The following is a 25,568-nucleotide window of genomic DNA, read 5'->3' as shown; positions in this document are numbered from 1 at the left end:
GTCTACGTTTACAGACAAGCTTCTTTGTCCATCTGAATGAGGTAGGGATCTTAATCGAAAACCCACATTTCCACAGAATATTGAATGAAACTGAATGTATAAAGTCTTCAGCCAAAGTACATTCATCAAATCATTGTTTTGTGCAGGCAAATTCATGAACACCTCTGATGTTTAATGAGTATAATGTTGAGGATATACACTCACCTAAAGGATTACTAGGAACACTTGTTCAATTTCTCATTAATGCAATTATCTAATCATTCAATCAGTTACTGGGATTTTCACGCACAACCATTTCTAGGGTTTACAAAGAATGGTGTGAAAAGGGAAAAACATCCAGTATGCGGCAGTCCTGTGGGCGAAAATGCCTTGTTGATGCTAGAGGTCAGAGGAGAATGGGCCGACTGATTCAAGCTGATAGAAGAGCAACTTTGACTGAAATAACCACTGGTTACAACCGAGGTATGCAGCAAAGCATTTGTGAAGCCACAACACGCACAACCTTGAGGCAGATGGGCTACAACAGCTGAAGACCCCACCGGGTAACACTCATCTCCACTACAAATAGGAAAAAGAGGCTACAATTTGCACGAGCTCACCAAAATTGGACAGTTGAAGTCTGGAAGAATGTTGCCTGGTCTGATGAGTCTCGATTTCTGATGAGTCAGATGGTAGAGTCAGAATTTGGCGTAAACAGAATGAGAACATGGATCCATCATGCCTTGTTACCACTGTGCAGGCTGGTGGTGGTGGTGTAATGGTGTGGGGGGATGTTTTCTTGGCACACTTTAGGCCCCTTAGTGCCAATTGGGCATCGTTTAAATGCCACAGCCTACCTGAGCATTGTTTCTGACCATGTCCATCCCTTCATGACCACCATGTACCCATCCTCTGATGGCTACTTCCAGCAGGATAATGCACCATGTCACAAAGCTTGAATCATTTCAAATTGGTTTCTTGAACATGACAATGAGTTCACTGTACTGAAATGGCCCCCACAGTCACCAGATCTCAACCCAATAGAGCATCCTTGGGATGTGGTGGAACGGGAGCTTCATGCCCTGGATGTGCATCCCACAAATCTCCATCAACTGCAAGATGCTATCCTATCAATATGGGCCAACATTTCTAAAGAATGCTTTCAGCACCTTGTTGAATCAATGCCACGTAGAATTAAGACAGTTCTGAAGGCGAAAGGGGGTCAAACACAGTATTGGTATGGTGTTCCTAATAATCCTTTTAGGTGAGTGTATATATCCCCCATGGTTTATAAACACCTTTTCAACCCTCTCCATCACAATTTGAGTGTGAGGGCCTTTTCACACTATAAGAGTTTCATTGAGATTTCACAAGATTAGCATTGTCAGAATACATGGTCAGAATACATTGTCCACGAATGTCTATTTGTAGGCGTGCTGTGACATTCAATGTTCAGAAGTCAAAACGAAAGCTTCCAGAATCCAGTAAAATTTTGCATATTTGCTTATGATGTTACTCACATAAGTTAACTAACCTACCACCTCTGACACAAACGGCATGCTTAGCTTGTTTCAATTTGCATAACACTGTAAACATACTACCCAAAATAAAAGCGTCTCTTTCCTTAAATTAGGCTAGCCTGTAGATTAAGGTGACCAGATGAAATGAAAACCGGGAACATTTCTAGTTGGGCGGTCAATATATCATTGAAGTATCCAATGTTATTATTTATGAAATAAAATAAGGGGACAATTCCGTTATTCTTGTATTTAATCTAACAGGCCCACTGTGATAGACAGAGAAGTTATCTTACAGAGCCGCTACAGACAAACTGAACTGTCTAATCTGAACAGCCATTCAGTGGTCCTGGTAGAATAAGAGCAGAAGAGAACTTCAGCAAAATTGAAAAATAACAGACAATAGACTTTTTCTTCTCCTCCAGTCTTTCTCCTCTTTTCTTCACTCGTCTTAATTCTCTTTCTTCCTTTCCTTCTCGACCTTTCCACCTTACTCATCTACACTCTCCTCGCTTCAATCTTTTTGCCGGACCGCGTAAGCGGAGCCGGCCAAGAAGAGCGAATGTCTCTTACTGAGTGACTGCCTGACTACCCCTTGTTAAATAGCGTAGTGGTTAGAGACGCTGGCTCTCATGAAGGGGACCGGTGTTTGAGCCTCGAGCAAATTATGCATTAAGATTTGTTTAGGAATGACACAACTTTACTGGCCACCACCTTCAGAAGCTACGTTATAGTAAGCCTAAAATAAAATTGTTCACAGTTACAGTGGGGTGAAGTATTTGATACACTGCCGATTTTGCAGGTTTTCTTACTTACAAAGCATGTAGAGGTCTGTAATTTAATAGGTACACATCAACTGTGAGAGACAGAATCTAAAACAAAAATCCAGAAAATCACATTGTATGATTTTTAAATAATAAATTTGCATTTTATTGCATGACATAAGTATTTGATCACCTATCAACCAGTAAGAATTCCGGCTCTCACAGACCTGTTAGTTTTTCTTTAAGAAGCCCTCCTGTTCTCCACTCATTAGCTGTATTAACTGCACCTGTTTGAACTCGTTAACTGTATAAAAGACACCTGTCCACACACTCAATCAAACAGACTCCAACTTCTCCACAATGGCCAAGACCAGAGAGCTGTGTAAGGACATCAGGGATAAAATTGTAAACCTGCACAAGGCTGGGATGGGCTACAGGACAATAGGCAAGCAGCTTGGTGAGAAGGCAACAACTGTTGGCGCAATTATTAGAAAATGGAAGAAGTTCAAGATGACTGTCAATCTCCCTCGGTCTGGGGCTCCATGCAAGATCTCACCTTGTGGGGCATCAATGATCATGAGGAAGGTGAGGGATCAGCCCAGAACAACACAGCAGGACCTGGTCAATGACCTGAAGAGAGCTGGGACCACAGTCTCAAAGAAAACCATTAGTAACACACTACGCCGTCATGGATTAAAATCCTGCAGCGCACGCAAAGTCCCCCTGCTTAAGCCAACGCATGTCCAGGCCCGTCTGAAGTTTGCCAATGACCATCTGGATGATCCAGAGGAGGAATGGGAGAAGGCCATGTGGTCTGATGAGACAAAAAGAGATCTTAGCCAACAACCTCCTTCCCTCAGTAAGAGCATTGAAGATGGGTCGTGGCTGGGCCTACCAGCATGACAACGACCCGAAACACACAGCCAGGGCAACTAAGGAGTGGCTCCGTAAGAAGCATCTCAAGATCCTGGAGTGGCCTAGCCAGTCTCCAGACCTGAACCCAATAGAAAATCTTTGGAGGGAGCTGAAAGTCTGTATTGCCCAGCTACAGCCCCGAAACCTGAAGGGTCTGAAGAAGGTCGGTATGGAGGAGTGGGCCAAAATCCCTGCTGCAGAAACAAAGGTTTCTGTATCAAATATTAAGTTCTGCTTTTCTGATGTATGAAATACTTATGTCATGCAATAAAATGCAAATGAATGACTTAAAATCAAAAAATTTGATTTTCTGGATTTTTGTTTTAGATTCCGTCTCTCACAGTTGAAGAGTACCTATGATAACAATTACAGACTTCTACATGCTTTGTAAGTGAAAAACCTGCAAAATCGGCAGTGCATCAAATACTTGTTCTCCCCACTGTATATTGCAACTATTTCTGGTGGATTTTTGAAGTACGCATCCGTGCATGCTTTTTTGGGTAATATAGGCTAGATCACAACCCGTTTGGCAGTAAAAGAGGAGGGGTTTCCACGATTCTCTCGTCTTTTCACTTGACGAAAAAGTCAGTTATGGTCACTTATACTGATAGTTATTATATCAATGTCATTCACGAATAAAAGAAAAACAAGTGTTGTTGTGCCATGAAATTAAATAGCTTTGGCAGTGTAAATTTCATCTTCAGTCTCGCTAGCAATTGCTCAATTCTTATGACTTTTCCAAGTAGTAAGTTAGTAGATACGAGTAAGACTATTACTGGCTAATAAGCTGTTAAAACGGCCATACAATTCATAGATGCTATTTGTGGTGGAAGTAATCTTAAGAAACGTTATAAGAAATATAACGTTTATAAGAAACATTAGCTAGTTTACCACAATAGTTAATGGTGTCTAGCAAAATATTCAAACTTGGTGTGATGTTAATGAGTGACAAAATGATCTAATGTCAAGACGCTATCATAAATTATTATTCGATAAATTACTTTGGTTAACAGATTCCCATTGCTTGCCTAATGTTTGTTTTATCTCAAATTCTTATCACCTTCAATCTTGCTATCTATTCTTCCTCTGCCCCTTCCTCTCTGCTCTAACAGAAAAAACAATTTATTGTGCCATCATCTATCTATTTAATAATTAAATTGTGACATTATAACATCACTAACTAGAATTTAAAACAATTGGAACCTGGCTTGAAAAGCCGTTTGTGGTGATGTTGTGGATTCACTTGACACTTGCTAGCTTTTGGCTGTGTTTACCACAGCAGTTTTCTCTAACACTAGCTACGAGCAAGTAATTAGTAGCATTGCGAATGAAGCTCATATAGCCAGCAACCCCATCTGTTGGCCAAAACAAACACAACGTGATTGAAACCAGTAGCCTCTGCTGCCTGGTCTTTCTTGCCACGTAAAATATTTCACTTTGCGATCTCTTTTTAACGCACAGTTAAACAGGGAATTTTTTGGGGACAGCTTCAGCCGGAGACGTGCCACCAAAAACAGGTGCTGTCCCCGGAAAGCGGGGATTACTGGTCCACCCTACTGTAGATGCTCCTTTTTATCAGCTGTGTACAGTGGCAGCTGATGGGTGTCGTGTCACAAGGCAGCTGCTTTGCAGAATCAATGTTAGCTAGCTTATAACTAACTGAGCAACAGTAGCTAGCTAGCAAACTAGCTTTTGTGGAACATTTGAACTTTATCTGTGAATCATCATTATGTTTGACTGGCTGGCTCAGCTGATGTTAGCTAATTAGATAATGTTGGAGAAGTTATACTAGTTTTTGTCACTGCCAAACTCAAGTACTGCTTGAGTTTTGCGAGGTAAAAAATAAAATAGTCCCATACCCACTGATATGTATAAAATAAGTCATGAATAAGGGGCTATTTAAGAGGGTTTATATAAAATGATTATTAACTTATTACAAAGGATGGAGCGATGGGGGTAAAGGGGATTTCATGTAGGAGATAAGACAGGGAGGACAGTTAGTGTGGATAGTGTTAGTTTTCTATCTTTTGAAGAGGAAAGCAAGCTTAGGGGAGATGGAGAATATTTGACTGTAGTGAGAAGACACGGAGCTTATGTGACTGCAGTGAGAAGACACAGAGCTTATGTGACTGCAGTGAGAAGACACGGAGCTTATGTGACTGCAGTGAGAAGACACGGAGCTTATGTGACTGCAGTGAGAAGACACGGAGCTTATGTGACTGCAGTGAGAAGACACGGAGCTTATGTGACTGCAGTGAGAAGACACGGAGCTTATGTGACTGCAGTGAGAAGACACGGAGCTTATGTGACTGCAGTGAGAAGACACGGAGCTTATGTGACTGCAGTGAGAAGACACGGAGCTTATGTGACTGCAGTGAGAAGACACGGAGATTATGTGATTGCAGTGAGAAGACACGGAGCTTATGTGACTGCAGTGAGAAGACACGGAGCTTATGTGACTGCAGTGAGAAGACACGGAGCTTATGTGACTGCAGTGAGAAGACACGGAGCTTATGTGACGGCAGTGAGAAGCCTCGCCATGTACTGGAGTTTGTTCCCATCAGCCTGCGGCCGGCATCTTGTAGCGGGAGCTGTCCATATAAGGCCGTGTGGGTATAAATAAGCCTGAGAGGGCCCCTCTAGTCTGGGGAAGGGAGGGGCTTCCCTGTTCTAGCTGGATGGAGTCAACCAGTGTTGCAGAGCCGTCTCTAAGAGGGACACAGACTGGACGGGAGAGGTGGAGAGCTCTTGGGAGTCGGGTGGGGGCGACTCTACGGCTAGGGACTTTCTCTTTGTGAGTTCTTTCCCTTGCAAGTTCTCACTTGTCCGTGGTGACTGGTATGGCGTGTGTAAGTGTGTGAGGGTACATTCCCATTGCCATTTGTCCATGTCCCCCACACACGTCATCACACCGGTTGGGTAGGGATGACCTTACCTGGAGTGATTGGTGATTAATCATTTGTCCTTAAGCACAGATGAAGGATCAGTTTGTTTTGGAGCCTCTTTTGTTGAGGAAGGAAAATCTGATCACAGACCAGTTTGGCTCTCTGGTGGGCTGGACGGCTGCCCCGCTCACATCACCTACGCTATGGGATCTCTCCGCTGGTTGCGTGTGTGCGCGTACGTGCGTGTGTGCGTGCGCCAGGCTCCCTCATTCCTGCTGGATAATGCGGGGAGAGAGAGAAGCTGGTTGGGATTATGTCTTTTATGGAACACTGCAGACACTTTAGGAAATGCCTGTACCGCCCAAAGTGCTGGCTCTGCAGAAAAGAAGTGTGTGGTTGGGTGTGCCTCTGTTAGGAGTGTGTGTGTGTGTGTGTGTGTGTGTGTGTGTGTGTGTGTGTGTGTGTGTGTGTGTGTGTGTGTGTGTGTTAGAGAGAAGGATGATTACACGGCAAAGGTGAAGCTACGTGTCCAGAAATAGAATTTGTAATTATCTAATGAGACCACATTCCTTATTCTTTAATTCTGTGTTGTTGTCTATATTGAACCACTAATCAGCAGGAAACTTCTGGCCACTCTGCAGTTCAGGCATCTAAGGCATTTCAGTCAATCTTATTTAGGCTCACAGAGCTTTTCTTTTGTATTCTCACAGCTGTCCTCCCATGTTAGTTATTACAGCGATGTTAAGGAAACCATACAGACCAAACTGAAGTGTGTCCTAGAGAGTCTTGTCAAGATAAGGAGGCTGCAGCATGTTTGTTTTGTAATGATACATTTCCATCAAGATATCTGCAGTATTTAAGACTTAGACTCCACCATCCATAATGGAGACTGTAACTCTGTAACGGCCAATTATTCCTTTTGAAGTTGGAACGGAAAATTGTTTCAAAACCATAAGACCCATTATTCTGTTCTTTCTTGTAAACCATTGTTCTGAAATGGCTGGTTGCTGGGCTTTCCTCATTGGCCCGCCGGGCAAAATGAACCGAAGTGCAGACGGTTATTATGTCTGCTAATCAAATCCTTATCAGCCAATTAAAAAAAAGCTAAATCATGTGATGTGATCCAACACAGTTTCTTACAAAAGCATCCTGACCACAATTCCAACGGCATGTTCTGTAAGACAAATGAACTGCCTCACCAGTCAGCATGTCAGGAGGAATTAGCTCAAGTTAACGCCCAGTCCTTGTAAAAGTGCCACTGCTCGTGGCTGAGATAGTGCCCTGTGGGATGATAATGTATCTTTGACATGTGGACTTACATTCATTGTGGTATTGTGTTGAAAGGGACAACAATTATTGCCTTGAACTATGAAGACTTTCGTAAGAAGCTAGGGCTACGTCCGTCATTGGCCTTTTCCACAAACTATATATATATATATACACTCACCTAAAGTATTATTAGGAACACCTGTTCTCATTAATGCAATTATCTAATCAACCAATCACATGACAGTTGCTTCAATGCATTTAGGGGTGTGGTCCTGGTCAAGACAATCTCCTGAACTCCAAACTGAATGTCAGAATGGGAAAGAAAGGTGATTTAAGCAATTTTGAGCGTGGCATGGTTGTTGGTGCCAGACGGGCCGGTCTGAGTATTTCACAATCTGCTCAGTTACTGGGATTTTCACGCACAACCATTTCTGGTGTGAAAAGGGAAAAACATCCAGTATGCGGCAGTCCTGTGGGCGAAAATGCCTTGTTGATGCTAGAGGTCAGAGGAGAATGGGCCGACTGATTCAAGCTGATAGAAGAGCAACTTTGACTGAAATAACCACTGGTTACAACCGAGGTATGCAGCAAAGCATTTGTGAAGCCACAACACGCACAACCTTGAGGCGGATGGGCTACAACAGCAGAAGACCCCACCGGGTACCACTCATCTCCACTACAAATAGGAAAAAGAGGCTACAATTTGCACGAGCTTGCCAAAATTGGACAGTTGAAGTCTGGAAGAATGTTGCCTGGTTTGATGAGTCTCGATTTCTCTTGAGACATTCCAGATGGTAGAGTCAGAATTTGGCGTAAACAGAATGAGAACATGGATCCATCATGCCTTGTTACCACTGTGCAGGCTGGTGGTGGTGGTGTAATGGTGTGGGGGATGTTTTCTTGGCATACTTTAGGCCCCTTAGTGCCAATTGGGCATCGTTTAAATGCCACAGCCTACCTGAGCATTGTTTCTGACCATGTCCATCCCTTTATGACCACCATGTACCCATCCTCTTATGGCTACTTCCAGCAGGATAATGCACCATGTCACAAAGCTCGAATCATTTCAAATTGGTTTCTTGAACATGACGATGAGTTCACTGTACTGAAATGGCCCCCACAATCACCAGATCTCAACCCAATAGAGCATCTTTGGGATGTGGTGGAACGGGAGCTTTGTGTCCTGGATGTGCATCCCACAAATCTCCATCAACTGCAAGATGCTATCCTATCAATATGGGCCAACATTTCTAAAGAATGCTTTCAGCACCTTGTTGAATCAATGCCACGTAGAATTAAGACAGTTCTGAAGGCGAAAGGGAGTCAAACACAGTATTAGTATGGTGTTCCTAATAATCCTTTAGGTGAGTGTATATACACACACACACAATATAATAATGAAGAGAAAATATGTAGAATGTATCCAGTCACTTTTGATCCTGTTTGAATGTTCTTGTGGCAGTAGCCCAGTTCATAAGACAATAAACAAAAATATATTTAATCCAATATTGTTTATGAGGTTTGATTCTCGAGGCCAAGTTGACGTGATTGGATGATGGCAAATATCTCTCCAGAAACCTTGTCCATTGCTTGTAACATCCATAACCCTTCTAATTCACTTAATCTATACTCACTCCACTGGGATAGTATAGACACACACATCTGAAGTTTAATTTATAGTTTGGCCATTCAGTGAGACATGTTGTCTTTTTTGCATGCAAAACAACGCTGGAAATGTCCAGAAAGTGATCTTATTGTGGCCTGTTTGTTTTCGTTACCCTCGAAAGGAAATTGAAGCTCTATTATTGCCTTATCTGACTAGGCTCTGTGAGAAGATAAACCCTGAGTCTTCTGGCAGCGGTGGATTCCTCTGTAGATGATATCTTGGGGGCTGTAAATGAGCTAGAGATTGGACATGGTCCAGTGTGTACTGGGATGAATGTGCTGATGCCGGAGGGTCGGCGACGTCCCAGGACTACCAATAACGCTGTGGAGTAGGATTCAGCTGTTAAACTGAGTCATGCCCGTTTCTGAGCTGTGTGCTCTTATGCATCAGGCCTGTCGGGGGTATTGCAGAAATAACGCATGAGGGGGCTGTGGTATATGGCTAATATACCACAGCTAAGAGACGTTTTAAATGCCCTGATGCCCCACTTAGCTGTGGGATATTGGCAACATCCAACAGACCCAATGAGATGCGTTTTGCTGTTCCAAACCGGTTGGCAACGCAGTTGGAGAACTGATGTCATACCTGTGGTGTACAGTTTCATATACCACTGGTGTACGGTTTCATATACCACTGGTGTACGGTTTCATATACCACTGGTGTACGGTTTCATATACCACTGGTGTAGGGTTTCATATACCACTGGTGTAGGGTTTCATATACCACTGGTGTTGGGTTTCATATACCACTGGTGTACGGTTTCATATACCACTGGTGTACGGTTTCATATACCACTGGTGCACGGTTTCATATACCACTGGTGCACGGTTTCATATACCACTGGTGTAGGGTTTCATATACCACTGGTGTAGGGTTTCATATACCACTGGTGTTGGGTTTCATATACCACTGGTGTAGGGTTTCATATACCACTGGTGTAGGGTTTCATATACCACTGGTGTAGGGTTTCATATACCACTGGTGTACGGTTTCATATACCACTGGTGTACGGTTTCATATACCACTGGTGTACGGTTTCATATACCACTGGTGTATGGTTTCAGCCAATCAGGATTCCCAAGGTGTATCATTTTTTTAATCTATGTTTTATATGCTTCTCAACATCCAATCATTTCAGTGTACATTATGACCTTGCTGTTATTTCACTTCTACCTAACCTGCAGCAATGTATGTCTTTGTGAATTCTACAAATCACTTGTTCAAGAGGAGTTATCAGAACCAGGTGGGGATCCAAATGCATGACACAGGAGGCAGGAACTTCTGTTCAGGTGTTTTAATAGAAATATGCAAGCAAGAATTGAGCAGTCAAGACAGGCACACAGGTACACAGGTACACAGGTGATCTTGGCGAATGTACAAACAGACAGTGAGCAGGAGAGCAGAGTAGGTGAACTGGCAGAAGTCAGGTACACAGGATAATTGGACATGGAGCACTGGGAATACAAAGAAACGAGAACGTAGGAACTACTCGGTAAGGACACAAGACGAACTGGCTACTGGAACAAACAGAGAAGACAGGTTCAGTAGGCAGGGATAACGAGGGGATGGGAGACACTGTGTGGGGGACAAGACCCAGGTGAACAGAATCAGGTTGAGGGGATGACAGGAGTGTAGTTGAATCGATTAATTCTCACGTTTTGTGGCAAATGTTCTACTTCAGGTTTTTCCTACGAAAGAGTAAAGTGGACATGGTAGAGTGGACTTTCTGTACTGTACAGTCAGCCAGCACTGTGTCAGGCCAACTGGCTGTGGAAATATCTCTCTCCAATGTGGATGGAAAAGCAAACCACAACAACACCCTCACACGCTGGTGCTGCCACAGTGATTCACAAAACCCAGAGAGGGAGGGAGCGGAAGAGGGAGAGAATATAGAAAGCATTACTGGATGAGGGGGAATCCCATTCAGTCTGTGAGTCAGTAGCATCTTATCGTCACTCTTTGATCACACTGATGCTTCAACTCTCTGGTTTCTCTCTCACTCTGCTTTTGAATGTCTCTCACCCATGTGGTTTGCATTCTTCAGACCATTCATCACAGCGTTTCCCTCACAACGCTGAGTTTTTGTTTGGTCTGTCCATCCTCTTCTTCTGTCACTGGCATTTGGCTCATTTAATAGGGTTATGATGGCATTGATTAAAGGCTGATATCTTTTTTTGTCAGGTCTTGGATTTGGACCTGCAACCTTTCAGTTCCAAAGCTCTAATCACTAGACAGTATGCAGTGCATTCTATGACACACTTCCTCTGAATTATGCCTTCATAATAGATGCAGTTAACATTGATTAATTCAGTTCTCCCCAGGGGGGGGGTGTCAAATGGTGGCTCAAATGCAGAAGTCAAATCTCGTTCGACTAAAATAAAAAAGGGAAAATGAAAATCCCCCTCCCTGCTCACCACATTGGGTTATTTGGCAAACTTAAAGTTGCAGTCCCTTTTTTTCACCGTCTTTCTACCCATGAGACAAGACAGACAGGGAGAAGGGCGTAGACATTAAGGGTAAAGTGATAGGTGAGGGAATTAGGTTCTGACAGTTGTACTGTCTGGTTTCTGTTACTGTATGACAACACTGGAACACTGGACTGTATGACAACACTGGAACACTGGACTGTATGACAACACTGGACTGTATGACAACACTGGTGTGCCAGACTGACAAGTGTGAGGGGGCGGGGTCATTGCTGCTCTTCTTAAGTGAGGCGGGTGAGGTCATTGCTGCTCTAGGTATGTAGGGGAAGGATAATTGCTCCACTAGCAAAGTTGGGAGGTGGGATTTATTGCTGGTTTAGCATAGTGGTGGGGGGGCGAGGGACATAGCTGCACTAGCTAAGTGCGGTGCGGCGGGGAGTGTTGAGAGTGATTTGGGAAGGAAGTGATGTGTTGGAAGACAGAGGGTTACTCAGAGCAGGACTGAAAATAAGTTCTCATTGCTGATTTTCCCACGGACACTGAGTCACATGACTTTACCCGAGAGTGGGATTCTAATAGTTTTCTCCCCCTCAGGCGTTCTGTTTGGTTTCATGTGTTATCCCTTAACTGTGGTGACCAGTGGTTGGAGACTGTGTGTCCTTTCTGACAACCAATGAGAAAGAAGGAGCTGGACCATAACCACCATGTTTTGGTTTTCTGTCTCTTTCACATGCTGTTCATTATGTATTATAACATAACACTTAAATCACTTGTCTTAATCACTTAATGGCTGCATTGACAGAAAGACCTCTTATAGTAATATATTAGTATAGTCTTATGCATGTATTTTCAGTAGCCCCCCCCCCCCCCCCCCCCCCCCCCAAAAAAAATGAGACGGGCCCGGGACATTGATATGAACCAGGACAGTGAAACGAACTGAGCCCGGGACATTGATATGAGACAGGCTTGCTCCCTGGACTTGCAACAGATTGGCAGTTTGGAGTTATTTTGATAAATGTGGAAGCCAAATCTTGATTGGACTGTGTGTGCAAACTGACAAATATCCCCTTCTCCTTCTGGTTCACATAATCGATCTTTGAAAATGATGTAATTCATTAACTTAAGAATTTTAGACTTTGACACTGCAGGGGTGTATCAGTGGGTTGAGAGAAATTGAACCACAGAATACACAACAATATCCATCTTATCAGATTAAGATGATTTAGCATTAAGTACGTGTTTGACACCTATCTTCACACTGTGGTGGCCTGACTGATAACATTGTTTGTTGTCTGGTGTTTGTTTAGTTGCCATGGTTATATTATATATCTATAAGTACGACTTGAAAGTCGTTGAAAATCTTTTAAATGAAAGATATTCACACACAAATTGTGTCATGACATACCTGGACGATCTATTGAAATGTCTGGTTAAATTAATTGAGATGGACAGAGATCCTGGTGGTCAGGGACACCCCGCTCCTCCCTGAAGCTGCATAATAACCATGCACACTGCAACGCCCCACTGAATCATGGGAAAGATTTGACAATGTAAACTTGATGTTTGTTTGGCTAATGCTAAAGGCACACCAATAGTTATTTGTCTTGTGTTTTTTTTTTTTGGTTCTCTGTGTTTGCAGAAGAGGGAAGGAGGGAGGGAGGGAGGAGAGAGACTGAGTAAGGTGTCCTAACTATTACTTTGTTTTGTGGTTGTCCCATCTGACTATGTAAGGGTGAATGCACTACCTTGAAGTCGCTGTCAATGAAAGTGTCTGCTGAATGATTAAAATATAGGGAGACTAAAAGATGGAGGGAGACCAAGAAGGGAAGAGAGAGGGAGGCAGAGAGCGAGCGAGAAACTCACACCGTCTGGAAAACATTACTCAGATTCCTGCAGGCGGGGGCTTTCATTATGTTGGCTGTGCTGAGAGGGGGAGGGGGGGGGGGGGCGCAAGAGAGCAACATGACAGGTGAAGTATAGGCTACAATTCCCAAACATAGTTCTATAGCATATTTTAGAGATTACAGACAACTACAGATTATATAGTTGGTCCTTGGGGTCTATCTGTGTTGGCTTTCGCCTGAGCTCCACGTTTGCCCAGCAGAGGGAGCTGTAGAGTGCAGTGTCACCAGTAGGCTGGGAAACACCATGACTGAGGACTACAGGGCTGTAGTCCTGGTTTTCCAGAAATCCTTTTTGGATCCTCGTCATCATACAGTCCCTGGAAAACCAGGGTTCTTGGAATCTTTTTGGAGGGGTTCTTGTCTGACCAGAAACCTGTGGCGTGTTAGAAACAGTACCGCTGTAGTCACATGACAGCCTGCCGCCCTCAGACACCTCCAGTGTCCTCAGACAGGAAACACCGACCCCTGCTAATGATTCTCATAAAGTTAGGATTTCCTGGTCTTTGAAGAACATGGTCATCATTGCCCTTGACATTATCCCCCTTAATTCTCCAACTCTCCTCTGACTTAAATATGTCTGTAGTGTACTTTTTTTTTTTGCCCTCATTTTACTCTTTGGTCAAACTCTAATTTCACACTCATGTTTCTTGTTCTACGTATGACCTTTTTACAACCATACCAAGTTAGGTATGGATTTTCTTACAATCCAAACAACACATACGTTTAACCTTTTGGCAGATATCTAACTCCATAGGCCTCAGAATGAGGCTGGGAAGAAGAGCAAGGAGCTGGGCTCAGCCACATGAACCATGGTGGTAGTGGGACAGAAGGAAAGGAAACACCTATATGAATAATCTATAATAAACATTCACAGGTCAGATGGTAATTTGTCTGAGTCATCCTGGATTCTCCAAAAGCTCCCCACACTCTCCGCTTGTGTGGAGGTATTTCCCATAATGCTTCATTGTCCCCCTCTACTTACACAAACAAACAAAGTTTTCCTCCCCTCTCTCCCGCAGACTTGCTGGGGAGATGTTTTGTTTTTTGGGGGATTTTTTTGATGCCCTCTCAGGCTTGTATTTAATGTGGAGGAGACCGAGAGAGAAGAGGAACAGAGAAACTAGATCCAAGGAGTGTTTCAGCTTCACTGTCCAACTCCTGTTAGGCCCTGTACTGGAGGGGGGGGGTGTGTGTCATTCTTGAATTCTACCCCAGACCCGAATTGCTCGTTCAACAGGCAGAGACGGCTGGCAGGCAAGAAAAGGGAGGGAGAGAGGGAGAGAGGGTGGCTGACTGAGAGGGGGCCTATAAGTAGGAGGAGCGGCGATGGCAGCTGGTTCGCTCCAACACATGGCTCCGGAGGAGTTCTAAAAACACTCTCGCTGCACGGTCCCTTGACGTGGACGACTCCGTCTGGGAGTATTAAACATTCCCAAAGCTGACGGACAAACAGGAAGAGACCGAGATGACGTACAGAGCCAGGGTAAGGACTGAACAGCGTGCGCGCACACTGCCTCGACCGCTGTTGGACGCAACACAATGTAACACAACAATGCAGGTTTATTGTTCTAGTTGAGGTCTAGTGTAGGTGTGTGTTTTTGTGTTATGTTTCAGTTTTAAGTGGGCTGAGAGACATTGGGGACTGACATTGTGTGGAGTGTGCGTTACGTAACAGCTTTGATTGACCGGGTGCTTTAACAGCGAGGACATAAGAGGAAGGAATGTAGCAGTGGGTTAAGATCAGAAAGCTTGTTTCTATTCTTCCCATCATTTCACCATCTGCCTATTAAAGCTGGGCATGTTTAGATCACAATCAATTTCTAATCTATACTATCTCACTATGTATTATAGCTGGATGGGTTTAGACCATATAGCCAGTTGTGACACAGCCTCCTAGAAACAGTCCGTCAATCTTCTTGAGTTTTCTTGCTGTCTCTAGTCTGTTTTCCTTAGGCACCAGAACAGAAACCAACACACAGAGAGCGGTTATAGAACCCGTTCCCACCAGAAATGGACTTTTATTGTGTTGCTAAACATTTTCCTTAACCGTGCGTGAAAACGGACGCCACCCAGCTCCTTCTGTCACCTCTTTGTGGTGTGTAGGTGGAGCCGTCCGCTTGTTGGTGTGTTGTGTTGTCTGCCCTGGATTCTTAAGCACTGACTGGAAGTCAGGGTGATGAGGCTAAAGATTTGGCTGTCAGTATGTCATAGCAGCGGGGGCAGCGTTCCAAGTCCTCCCCAAACCCACCGCATAACTTCCTGTCACTGTCACCTTGGCAACCTGGAGACACAATGTCACTGGCTGCCCGGGGCGCAGGGCAGTGATTGAAGTCTGTGGGCATGTCCTAACGGTCATCGGTTTCTTCCCGCCCCACTGGGTTTGGCTCACGCCAGCTTGCCGTCCTCATCGGTCCGCTAAGAACGCCTCAGGACAATGGCCGTCTGAGTGACATTTCCACCGCCTTCATGCCCTGTTCAACCCAGGCCTCATTTCACGGTGTTCTGATAGATGACTGGCTTAGCCTTTCACGCGTTGGTTTTGTTGACTTTACCAAGGACACAACGTGGGCTGTCGTCATGTCTGTGTGACCTGGCTCACTGAGACTCCACCACACACAGAGCAGCTCAGTAGCTAGCTGTGCACACGCGCAACAGAGCCTTTGGGAAGACATGAACGTTCAGTGCTGTCCTGAATCCTACCTTCACCCTAATCTTTACCCTAACTTTTACCCTAACCGCTCAGTGTTTCAACCTCCATGGGGTCACATCAGAGTTGGGACAACCGAAGGATCCTATGTGCTACTTTTGTCTCACGTCTTGTAAAGGCCCAGCAGTATGTCTCCATACTAGTTTAGGTCACTCCAGCTAACTAGTCCCAGAATCTGTCCCGGCGGTCAGAGGCGGACCTGAAGCCACTGAGGAACATTGTATATGATGGTTCAGACTCCATCAACTTGTCCCCAGTATAAGCTGTCTGTCAGGGCCTCCTGATAGCAGGTCCTTGGGTGGGGGGGTGCAACGACGGGCTGGCTCACTCTGATAGATGGGTAGTATTCTGTTATTGGTCTCCGCTGCCTCCTGGTTTTAGTGAAACAAAATCTACTGTACCAAGGAAACTGTTGTTTTGTGTCAGTATACTTTTGAGAAAGAAGTGATTTTGGATGTCCCTGATGTGCTTGAAATGCACTTCAAGCAGCCAGTTGGCCTGTCTTTGTCCCGGGAAGGTGAATACTTGTTCTAGCACAGCTGCCCTTATAAGCTTCTATCCTGAAGGTATGGAAATTTGGAGAATGCTTTCACTTGCTAGCATAGTTGTTACACCTGTCCGCCCTGCTTCCCCTACTAACACACATACATATATACACACACACACACACGTCTCTGCTGAACATACTGACAACCCTGTACCCCCTACAGTACTGTGATCAAGGCTCTACTGCCATTACCAGCATGCTGTCACTGTTTCCAAATCCTGTGGAGAAAACAAAGGAGCTGGACCCCCTTCTCTAACCCTACTCCCTCACCACCTCCCCTCACCTCCCTGTCCCACTCTGACATATTCTAGTTCCCTCCTCCTTTACCCCCACCCCTCTCTCCTTTACCCCCACCCCTCTCTCCTTTACCCCCACCCCTCTCTCCTTTACCCCCACCCCTCTCTCCTTTACCCTCACCCCTCTCTCCTTTACCCCCACCCCTCTCTCCTTTACCCCCACCCCTCTCTCCTTTACCCTCACCCCTCTCTCCTTTACCCTCACCCCTCTCTCCTTTACCCCCACCCCTCTCTCCTTTACCCCCACCCCTCTCTCAATCCCCTCACCCCCTCTCTCTGTCCCCTCACCCCTCTGTTCTCTCACCCATCTCTCCTCAAGAAAATGATTGGGTCCAATTCTAACCCAAAGCCAATGCTTGGTCTTTGCCTGACCTCAGTGTTGCCCTGTGGCTTCTTAAATGTCTAATAACTGTGACACATGAAAGCTGTCTGAATTTACAGTTTACAGACAGATCTGCTGCGTAGACTAACATCATCAGCATCTTTCTGTAAGGCAAAATTACTCAGACAGACAAGATCTTTAAAAGCCAATCACCAGGGTGACAGCCAGTGATGTGTAAGTGGCTTAATTCCAACGGCAATAAGTGCAAAGTCATGGAACCCTGTTACATTAGGATTACATTGAGTACAATTCATTTTCAAGTGGTTTGAGGAGTTAATTCATGAATATTGTCTTCTTTGCCAGGACACCACTTGGTACATATCTACCCTAACAACATGATGGCTTCATGTTCACAAGAATTTGAAGAAAATTGGCCTTTTCCTCTGTTTTGTTTCAGGGAGATTAAACCAAATATGTGGTTAGTGGCTTTTTGTACTGAGACCAGGCTTAATCACTCAGAGAGAATTTCCCTTTTTAGAAATTTTTTCCACTATGATTCAGTTGTCTGGCTGTCGTCCTTCTCCTCCCCCTCCTCATCGTCCTGCTCTTCCCGCTCCAACTCCTCATCATCCTGTTCCTCCTGCACAGATCATCCTCTTGCGCCTCCTCCTGCACCAGATCCTCCTGCGCCTCTTTCTGCACCAGATCCTCCTGCGCCTCCTTCTCCTGCACCTCCCCCCGTCCTGCTCCTCATATTCTTAATGCTCCTGCCTGTCTCTTGGGGTAATATGGGGGAAGACAACAGTGTGTCCTGCAATGTTCTGATGATGACTGAGCGATATGCCAGGGAAGGTGTGTGTGAGAGCATTGGCTGGAGAGGGGAGGTGGTGAGGGAGTAGGGTTAGAGAAGGGGGTCCAGCTCATTTGTTTTCTCCACAGGATTTGGAAACAGTGACAGCATGCTGGTAATGGCAGTAGAGCCTTGATCACAGTACTGTAGGGGGTACAGTGTTGTCAGTATGTTCAGCAGAGGTATGGGTTGGTGGGTGGGTGTGTGTGTCAGGCTGGGAAAGCAGGAAGGCAGGAAAGCCCAACTATAAAAGCCACAACAAAGAACAATGAAGTAATGGAGATTCAGAGAGGTGGTGTTGGGTGACATTCAGAGGAGAAGGGAAAGGGAGGTTCCTCTCTGTCTCTAGGGGAGAACACCTTCCCGAGGTTAAGAAGAAAGTTGTCTCACTTCCATGGTTCCTTAAACAAAACTGTTTCCCTGTAGAAGTAATGGAATGGTCCAGCCATTGCATCATTATCAACTTGGATGGGGACGTCCGTTCTAGTTATTGTATCCATAGCTCCCCCCTGGCTGTTGGAGCGATTAGATCCCTGGATAAGACTTCTTACTAACTAGCCCCCAATGAGCCCTGCAAGAGGGTAAGTGCAGCGCCGGGCCGAGACCGCTTGAGCCGCTGGGCTGTGTGAAACGATGTTCTAGAAATGTATCTTCGAACAGCCAGAGAACTGAAACTGAGAAAATAGGTGAAAACCTGAAGAGAGAACAGTGGGAACGAAGGGAGAGTTAAAGAAGAGGTCAGAGTGAAAGCATGAATCATCCCCTCGTAAAGATTAGCAATCATTAAGATGAAACAGCTTGCCCTCTTTCGGGATATCGTTCACCTATCATTAGTTGAGCGGCAGATTCCAAGGATTAAAGTCCAGCAACCAGGTTTCCTGCTAAAAGGGACCATATTCACCGCTGAACCTCCTGGACCAGTTTGAGAAGTAATGCCCTACAACGGTAATAGGGTGTAATTTGCACCTGTTCAGTGTGTCCCTGTGTCAACCCTGGACTGGGCTTTATAGTGAGGGTCGGACGCGAAATATATATACGGTATAGTATCTCGATTTTCCTCCCCACACGGAAATGTATTGATACTTTTTTTTTATTGACGCCAAATGCGGTCACATTTTGTAATTGATGGGTAGAACGTTTATTTGTGCAGACACACTGAGGGATGGCCACTGGGTTCTTTACTGTGCCAGTGTTAAACTACATTTGTTGGGACATGAAAACACTCTGGCAAGTATGAGCAGGCAAGTCGTGATTTATAGCACACGAAATATATATCGTCGATGGTTTCGAAATATTTCTGACGTTTACTTTTAGCTGTTTCAGCCACGCGAAATAGGACGAGTGTTGAAACTTAATTCCCAGCGGGAAATACTTTTACCCAAATCTCCTGTAGTGTATGTTTCTGCGGTTATTTACATTTTCGTTCACCCGTTTCATTTGTTAGCTTGAGTTTAAACTGCTAGCGAAGAGGTCAACGTGCTAACAGGTTCGGCTATCAGGTGCAGTCCCAGGTGCTGATATCGCCGTTGCCACGTAAACCTCCTTTTAGGTGCAGCTGAAATGTCTGATCTGTTATTTTTTGTCTTAGGTCACAAGATGTTTTGGAAATTGTTTTGCCCTGTATGTATGACTATCAGTTAGAAGATAAATTACAATTGAGAAAAAGAATCGCACCGGAATACGTCCATGTTATCCATCATGGTATCTCGTTCTGTGTGAATCGGCCCTTTTGCTCAATCTTGTCTTCTCATTCTTTCTCTCTTGCTGTCTTTATTTTCTCTCCCTCTGTTTTTCTCTTCTGTGGTAAAAGCCATATAGTCAGCAGGTGGTTTACTAGTCTTAATTAAAGTAGCGTATCTCTCTCTGGCCTGCCGGGCCCTTCTGTGTCAATAACACAACGACACTGTACAGCTTGCAGCTGTGTGTGTGTGTGTGTGTGTGTGTGTGTGTGTGTGTGTGTGTGTGTGTGTGTGTGTGAGAGAGAGAGAGAGAGAGAATAGACAATGACTGTGTGTGTGTTCTGTCTTGTGGATGCACCCTCAGTGTAGAGTTTTATTTGTGAGATGCAGTGGTGATGGATCTGAATAATATTCAACATCTGATACGTATAACTCAAACGTCTATCATAGAAAATGGGTTTCTTGGCTGGTGCGTTGAAGATCTGAAAGATGTAAGTTAATCGTTTGAATGCAACTTTCTTATTTGAATTGGATGTTTTAGCTTGTGGTAGAGCCTGTGGCTCTAGTCAAAGTGATCGCTGCTTTTTGGAAAGCCATGGGGTTTACCTCATATTTTACTTCCAGTCTGTTTTTATACTATAGAGGGAACACGGCAGCAGTCTTTCAATTTCCTCGTCGTCGTACAAGTGTTATAAAGTGTTCTGTGCCTGGTAGATTGAGCAGATGTGAGGAGTGCATACATTTCTTACCACGCAGAACTGAATGACCCCTGACAGATACATGCATGCAAGATTGATTCAACGTTAAACAGGTTGCCTGCCTGCTTGGAATCACGCTGCTGCTCTGCCTGGTGTTTTTATTCCCTTACCTGCCATATTGTCTTACTGGTATGAGTGGTTTGTATGGCTGACCTTCCGACTCTTCCCCGTAGGCGGTAGGTAGTGACGGAGTTCGGATCACCATGGAGAGTGCCCTGACGGCCAGGGACCGGGTGGGGGTGCAGGACTTTGTCCTGCTGGAGAACTTCACCAGCGAGGCGGCCTTCATCGAGAACCTCCGCAAACGCTTCAAGGAAAACCTAATCTATGTAAGACACCTGTCCCAACGATGCTGATGCTGACACCGCACCGCCGAAATCACACTGCGAACATCACACCGCTGAGTGTGATTTCAATTGATGAAAATCACACCACTGACATCACACAGCCGATACTCTCCCACTCTGTAATGTGAAAAGTGAAGTTCCGGTGAAAGCTTTAACTGTATGAAAGGATTTCTGTTACTGTGGAACCAGTCCTGGGAATTAGAATAGCAGAGAAGTGGAGGGGTTCTTATCAGCAGGAAGAGAAGCAGTTGATCGTCTAGAATCCTGAAACTATAGATGAACCTTTGTGCTTTTTTTTTATTTTTTATTCTCCCTGAACTTCTCTCTGTTGTTTCTGTCAGACATACATTGGCTCAGTTCTGGTGTCGGTGAACCCGTACAAGGATCTGGAGATCTACACTAAGAACCACATGGAGCGCTACCGAGGGGTCAACTTCTACGAGGTCTCTCCCCACATGTGAGTGCCCTAACCCAGGCATTGAATCCTTCTCCACTCACCTTCCAGTTGAGTCTGTCACGGAGCATCAGTTGGCAATTTCTTGTGGACGGAGGCTTTTCTAAATGTCTGCTCAGCATACATCACATGGGCCAGTTTGTTGAAGGGCTTGGTGGGCTTAAAGGTTTCCTCTTACGGTCTCTTGTCTATTGGGCGATGGCTGAACAATGGAATGTATTATGGAGGTTCCGCCATGAGCTCAACATTCCTAGAGCCTCGGCCGAATTGGACTGTTTTTTCCCGTTCTACTGAACCATGTAGCTAAATGTTTTCCTCTGTCTGTCTGCGAGGAAGAGTGATGTGTTTTGGCTAGGGATGGAATGAGGAGGGCTGGTGCATGGTGGTACCAGGGGGGATTCCCCAGGCCTGACTCCCCTCTCTCATCCTCTCCGGAGGTTCACTGATGACTGATAAGGGTCTGGTGCTTTTTAGAGGAAACTGTACTGTCTGGACATTTACCTATGAAACGCCATTAAACATCATTGTCCCCCTCCCCTGTTCAACTCCCCATCCCTGTCCCACCTCCCCGTCTCGCTCTCACTCTCTCTCGCTCTCTCTCGCTCTCTTTCTCCACCCCCCAGCTATGCCGTGGCTGACAACTCATACCGCTCCATGCGGACAGAGCGTAGGGACCAGTGTATCCTGATCTCAGGGGAGAGTGGCGCTGGCAAAACAGAGGCGTCCAAGAAGATCCTGCAGTACTACGCCATTACCTGTCCTGCTAGTGACCAGGTCCAGACGGTCAAGGACCGCCTGCTGCAGTCCAACCCGGTTCTGGAGGTGAGAAGGACCTGGGGGGACGCCATGTGTTGGCGTGTGTAAACAGTATGGACCTGAGTCAGGAGTTACCACCTCCTCCCTGTCTGTCTCTCCTGTATGTCAACCTATCTCTCTGTCTCCAGGCTTTTGGAAATGCCAAAACATTGCGCAATGACAACTCCAGCCGGTTCGGCAAATACATGGACATCCAGTTTGATTTTAAGGTGAGTGAGGGGTCACTTCACATTAGCACAGCATAACACACACACACACACACACACACACACACAAAAACACTTAGTTACCATGGGGTTGTTTTCCCTTTCCTCTCTCCGGGGGGTGTTTGGTGTCGTGGGGGGGTTCTCCGCACATGGTTTTGTCCTTCTGTGGCCCTGTGTCCGTTATGTCTGCCTCAGTATCCCTGCATCACCACCTCCTCTCCCTCCCTCCCCCTCCTCCCCCGGCGTGGACAGGGAGCTCCAGTTGGGGGCCACATCCTCAACTACCTGCTGGAGAAGTCCCGGGTGGTCCACCAGAACCACGGCGAACGGAACTTCCACATCTTCTACCAGCTGATCGAGGGTGGCGAGGAGGACCTGCTGCGACGTCTTGGCCTGGAGAAGAACCCCCAGCAGTACCAGTACCTGGTCAAGGTGAGACCACTTTAACCCTGACCCTTGACCCCACCCAGCGGTACCAGTACCTGGTCAAGGTGAGACCAGAGATTAATTTAAGGCCCGGAATGAAATGGGAAAGTTCCCTATGTGGACTTCACCTCGGGTCAAACGTTCCCTATGTAGACTTCACCTCGGGTCAAACGTTCCCTATGTAGACTTCACCTCGGGTCAAACGTTCCCTATGTAGACTTCACCTCGGGTCAAACGTTCCCTATGTAGACTTCACCTCGGGTCAAACGTTCCCTAAGTAGACTTCACCTCGGGTCAAACGTTCCCTAAGTAGACTTCACCTCGGGTCAAACGTTCCCTATGTAGACTTCACCTCGGGTCAAACGTTCCCTATGTGGACTTCACCTCGGGTCAAACGTTCCCTATGTGGACTTCACTTCGGGTCAAACGATTTGGCTGAAAGACTCACATCAAACTTGCTCTCTCTCTGTCCCCTTCAGTCTCTCTCTTCCTCCACCTCTCTGGTGTTGTTTTGGTTGTGCTGTGTCCCTGTGGGAGGACTTCCTAATGTCTCTAGTGTGGTGTAGAGTGGTTCAGTAGGGCCGCCTGCTACTGAGATGCCCTGAGGTGAACAACCAGTCTGCCCCCTGAGAGGGGCTGGCTCTCTGTAAACACTCACACAAGTTTGGTTAGATGGTGAAGTGCTGTGTTGGGTGTATGTGCATTTACCACGCCTACCTGTCCCTGGCCGGGCCTCAGCAGGGACCAAGAGCATTCTACCTGAACCCGCCCAAGGCCTGGAACTGTCGGCAGACCTCTTTGTTTCTATACACCATTCTTTTGAACCGGCTTTGCTAACTGCCCCTCTCATATTAGCACTGCTTTAGATAGGTTTGCAATGACAGATGTGGGGGTCTTACCTATTGTAGTTAAATAGATGAACTGTAAATCACTGTGGATTCAGAGCATCTTCCCAATAACCCAAATGCAAATTCCTGAAATGTGTTGTTGCCTTGGTCTACCAGGTTGAGATGTTTTCCGACCTGGGTTCATGACCACTGCTTACTTATGAAACGTGTACCCAGGGCCGTGCCTGATGAAGGTTTATCTGTGTGTGTTAGGGGAACTGTCCCAAGGTCAGCTCCATCAACGACCGCAGCGACTGGAAGGTGGTCAGGAAGGCCCTGACTGTTATCGGCTTCAACGACGATGAGGTGGAGGTAAGAACCTGCTATCACGACACACACACACACACACACAGACATTGACACACAGTGACATTACCTCCCCTTGACTCACCATCTGTTGTGGTAACTGTGATATTTCTGTAGGTCCCTTTTTGCTACCTTGTTTATAGTATACTGCGTCCACACCCGTGTGCGCCCGTGTGTTGTGTTGACAGAAGGCTGATTTGTTACGTGTAGGAGGCTCGTACATTTTGATGACTTATCTGGGCTATGGGCCAGAGCTCAGGGCAGAGGGGGATCTTTATTATCTCTGTCAGTGGCTACACAGCCTCTCCTTGGGAACGCCAGGCGTTCTAATGAAGGTTTTATAGTGTTGTTGTAGCCCTGTACTACTTCATCTGTGTCGCCTAGTCAAAGGCTTGACCATTAGTTGACAAGTTGAGTCAGCTGTTTTTGGAGACCCTGAGGAGAGGGTTGAGGACCACCGTGTATACTGGCTGACACAGACGCACGCACGCGCACACAGACAAATGTACGAACAAACAAGGGAACGTCTTTCATACATTGTTTTTATCTTGGACTAAATTTAAGTCCAATATATGTTAATCTAATACGAAGCCATAAAGATAACGGAGTTCACACTACAATCTGTGTTATCTGTCTAATGTTCACATGGCCCTTTGTCTCACTCTCCCTTTCTCTCTCACTCTCCCTGTCTCTCACTCTCCCCCTTCACTATCTCCCACTCTCTCTCTATATCCACCCCCCCCCTCTCTATCCCTGTTTCTCTCACATTCCCACTCACTCCCCCCTTCCTCCCTCCATCCCTGTCTCTCTCTCTCCCTCCATCCCTGTCCCTCTCTCGCTCTCTCGCTCTCTCGCTCTCTCGCTCTCTCGCTCTCTCGCTCTCTCGCTCTCTCGCTCTCTCGCTCTCTCTCCCTCCATCCCTGTCTCTCTCTCCCTCGCTCTCCCTCCATCTCTGTGTCTCTCTCTCTCTCTCTCTCTCTCTCTCTCGCCCCCTCTCTCCCCCTCTCCAGGAGCTGTTGAACATTATTGCCAGTGTCCTTCACCTGGGGAACATTCAGTTTGGAGGGGAGGACAGTGGCATTGCCTACATCACCACAGACACCCAGATCAAGTACCTGTCTCGGGTACGAGCCCTCCCTCCCTCTCTGCATCACACTGGCCATCCCGGGACAGTATATTCCAATCATGCCATTGACATGTGATGAATAACATTAGTCAAGGTGTTGGAATTAATTTGGTTCTGTCTTACTGTTTTCCCGTCGTTGCTGTGGCAGTTGCTAGGTGTGGACGGTTTAGTCCTGAAAGAGGCGTTAACACACAAAAAGATAATCGCTAAAGGAGAAGAGGTAGGCCTTCTGTCCTCTGGATGCTCTTCTTCCCCTGACAACACATCCAGCGACATAATGGCTCTTCAGGACCTGTGGCCGAATGGTGGAATAACGATTTCCGTGTGTGTGTGTGTGTGTGTGTGTGTGTGTGTGTGTGTGTATGTACTCTAGCTGATTAGCCCTCTAAACCTGGAACAGGCTGCGTCGGCCCGGGATGCCCTGTCCAAGGCTGTGTATGGACGCACGTTTACCTGGCTAGTCAACAAGATCAACGACTCCCTGGCCTTCAAGGTAAGACAGACTCACACACTAAT

At 45.9% G+C, this 25,568-nt stretch overlaps 1 protein-coding gene across 6 annotated transcripts in view; it reads left to right on the top strand.

The window, feature by feature from the left end:
* myo1cb (myosin Ic, paralog b) overlaps window positions 1-25,568 on the top strand; it is a 50,964-nt gene that overhangs the window by 10,866 nt on the left and 14,530 nt on the right. For 3 of the 6 annotated variants that reach the window (XM_034291606.1, XM_010893801.4, XM_034291607.1), the window contains 9 exons: window positions 20,658-20,813; window positions 21,173-21,288; window positions 21,909-22,107; window positions 22,230-22,310; window positions 22,560-22,739; window positions 23,834-23,932; window positions 24,937-25,050; window positions 25,201-25,272; window positions 25,426-25,545. In XM_034291606.1, coding sequence (XP_034147497.1) covers window positions 20,658-20,813; window positions 21,173-21,288; window positions 21,909-22,107; window positions 22,230-22,310; window positions 22,560-22,739; window positions 23,834-23,932; window positions 24,937-25,050; window positions 25,201-25,272; window positions 25,426-25,545 — 1,137 coding nt within the window. The other 3 variants (XM_010893800.4, XM_020046602.2, XM_010893802.4) reach the window with 3 other exon arrangements.

Source organism: Esox lucius, chromosome 1 (assembly GCF_011004845.1).
Source record: "Esox lucius isolate fEsoLuc1 chromosome 1, fEsoLuc1.pri, whole genome shotgun sequence".
Lineage (NCBI taxonomy): Eukaryota > Metazoa > Chordata > Actinopteri > Esociformes > Esocidae > Esox > Esox lucius.
The sequence above is the reverse complement of the archived record's forward strand: the minus strand, read 5'-3'. Positions and strand labels throughout refer to the sequence as shown.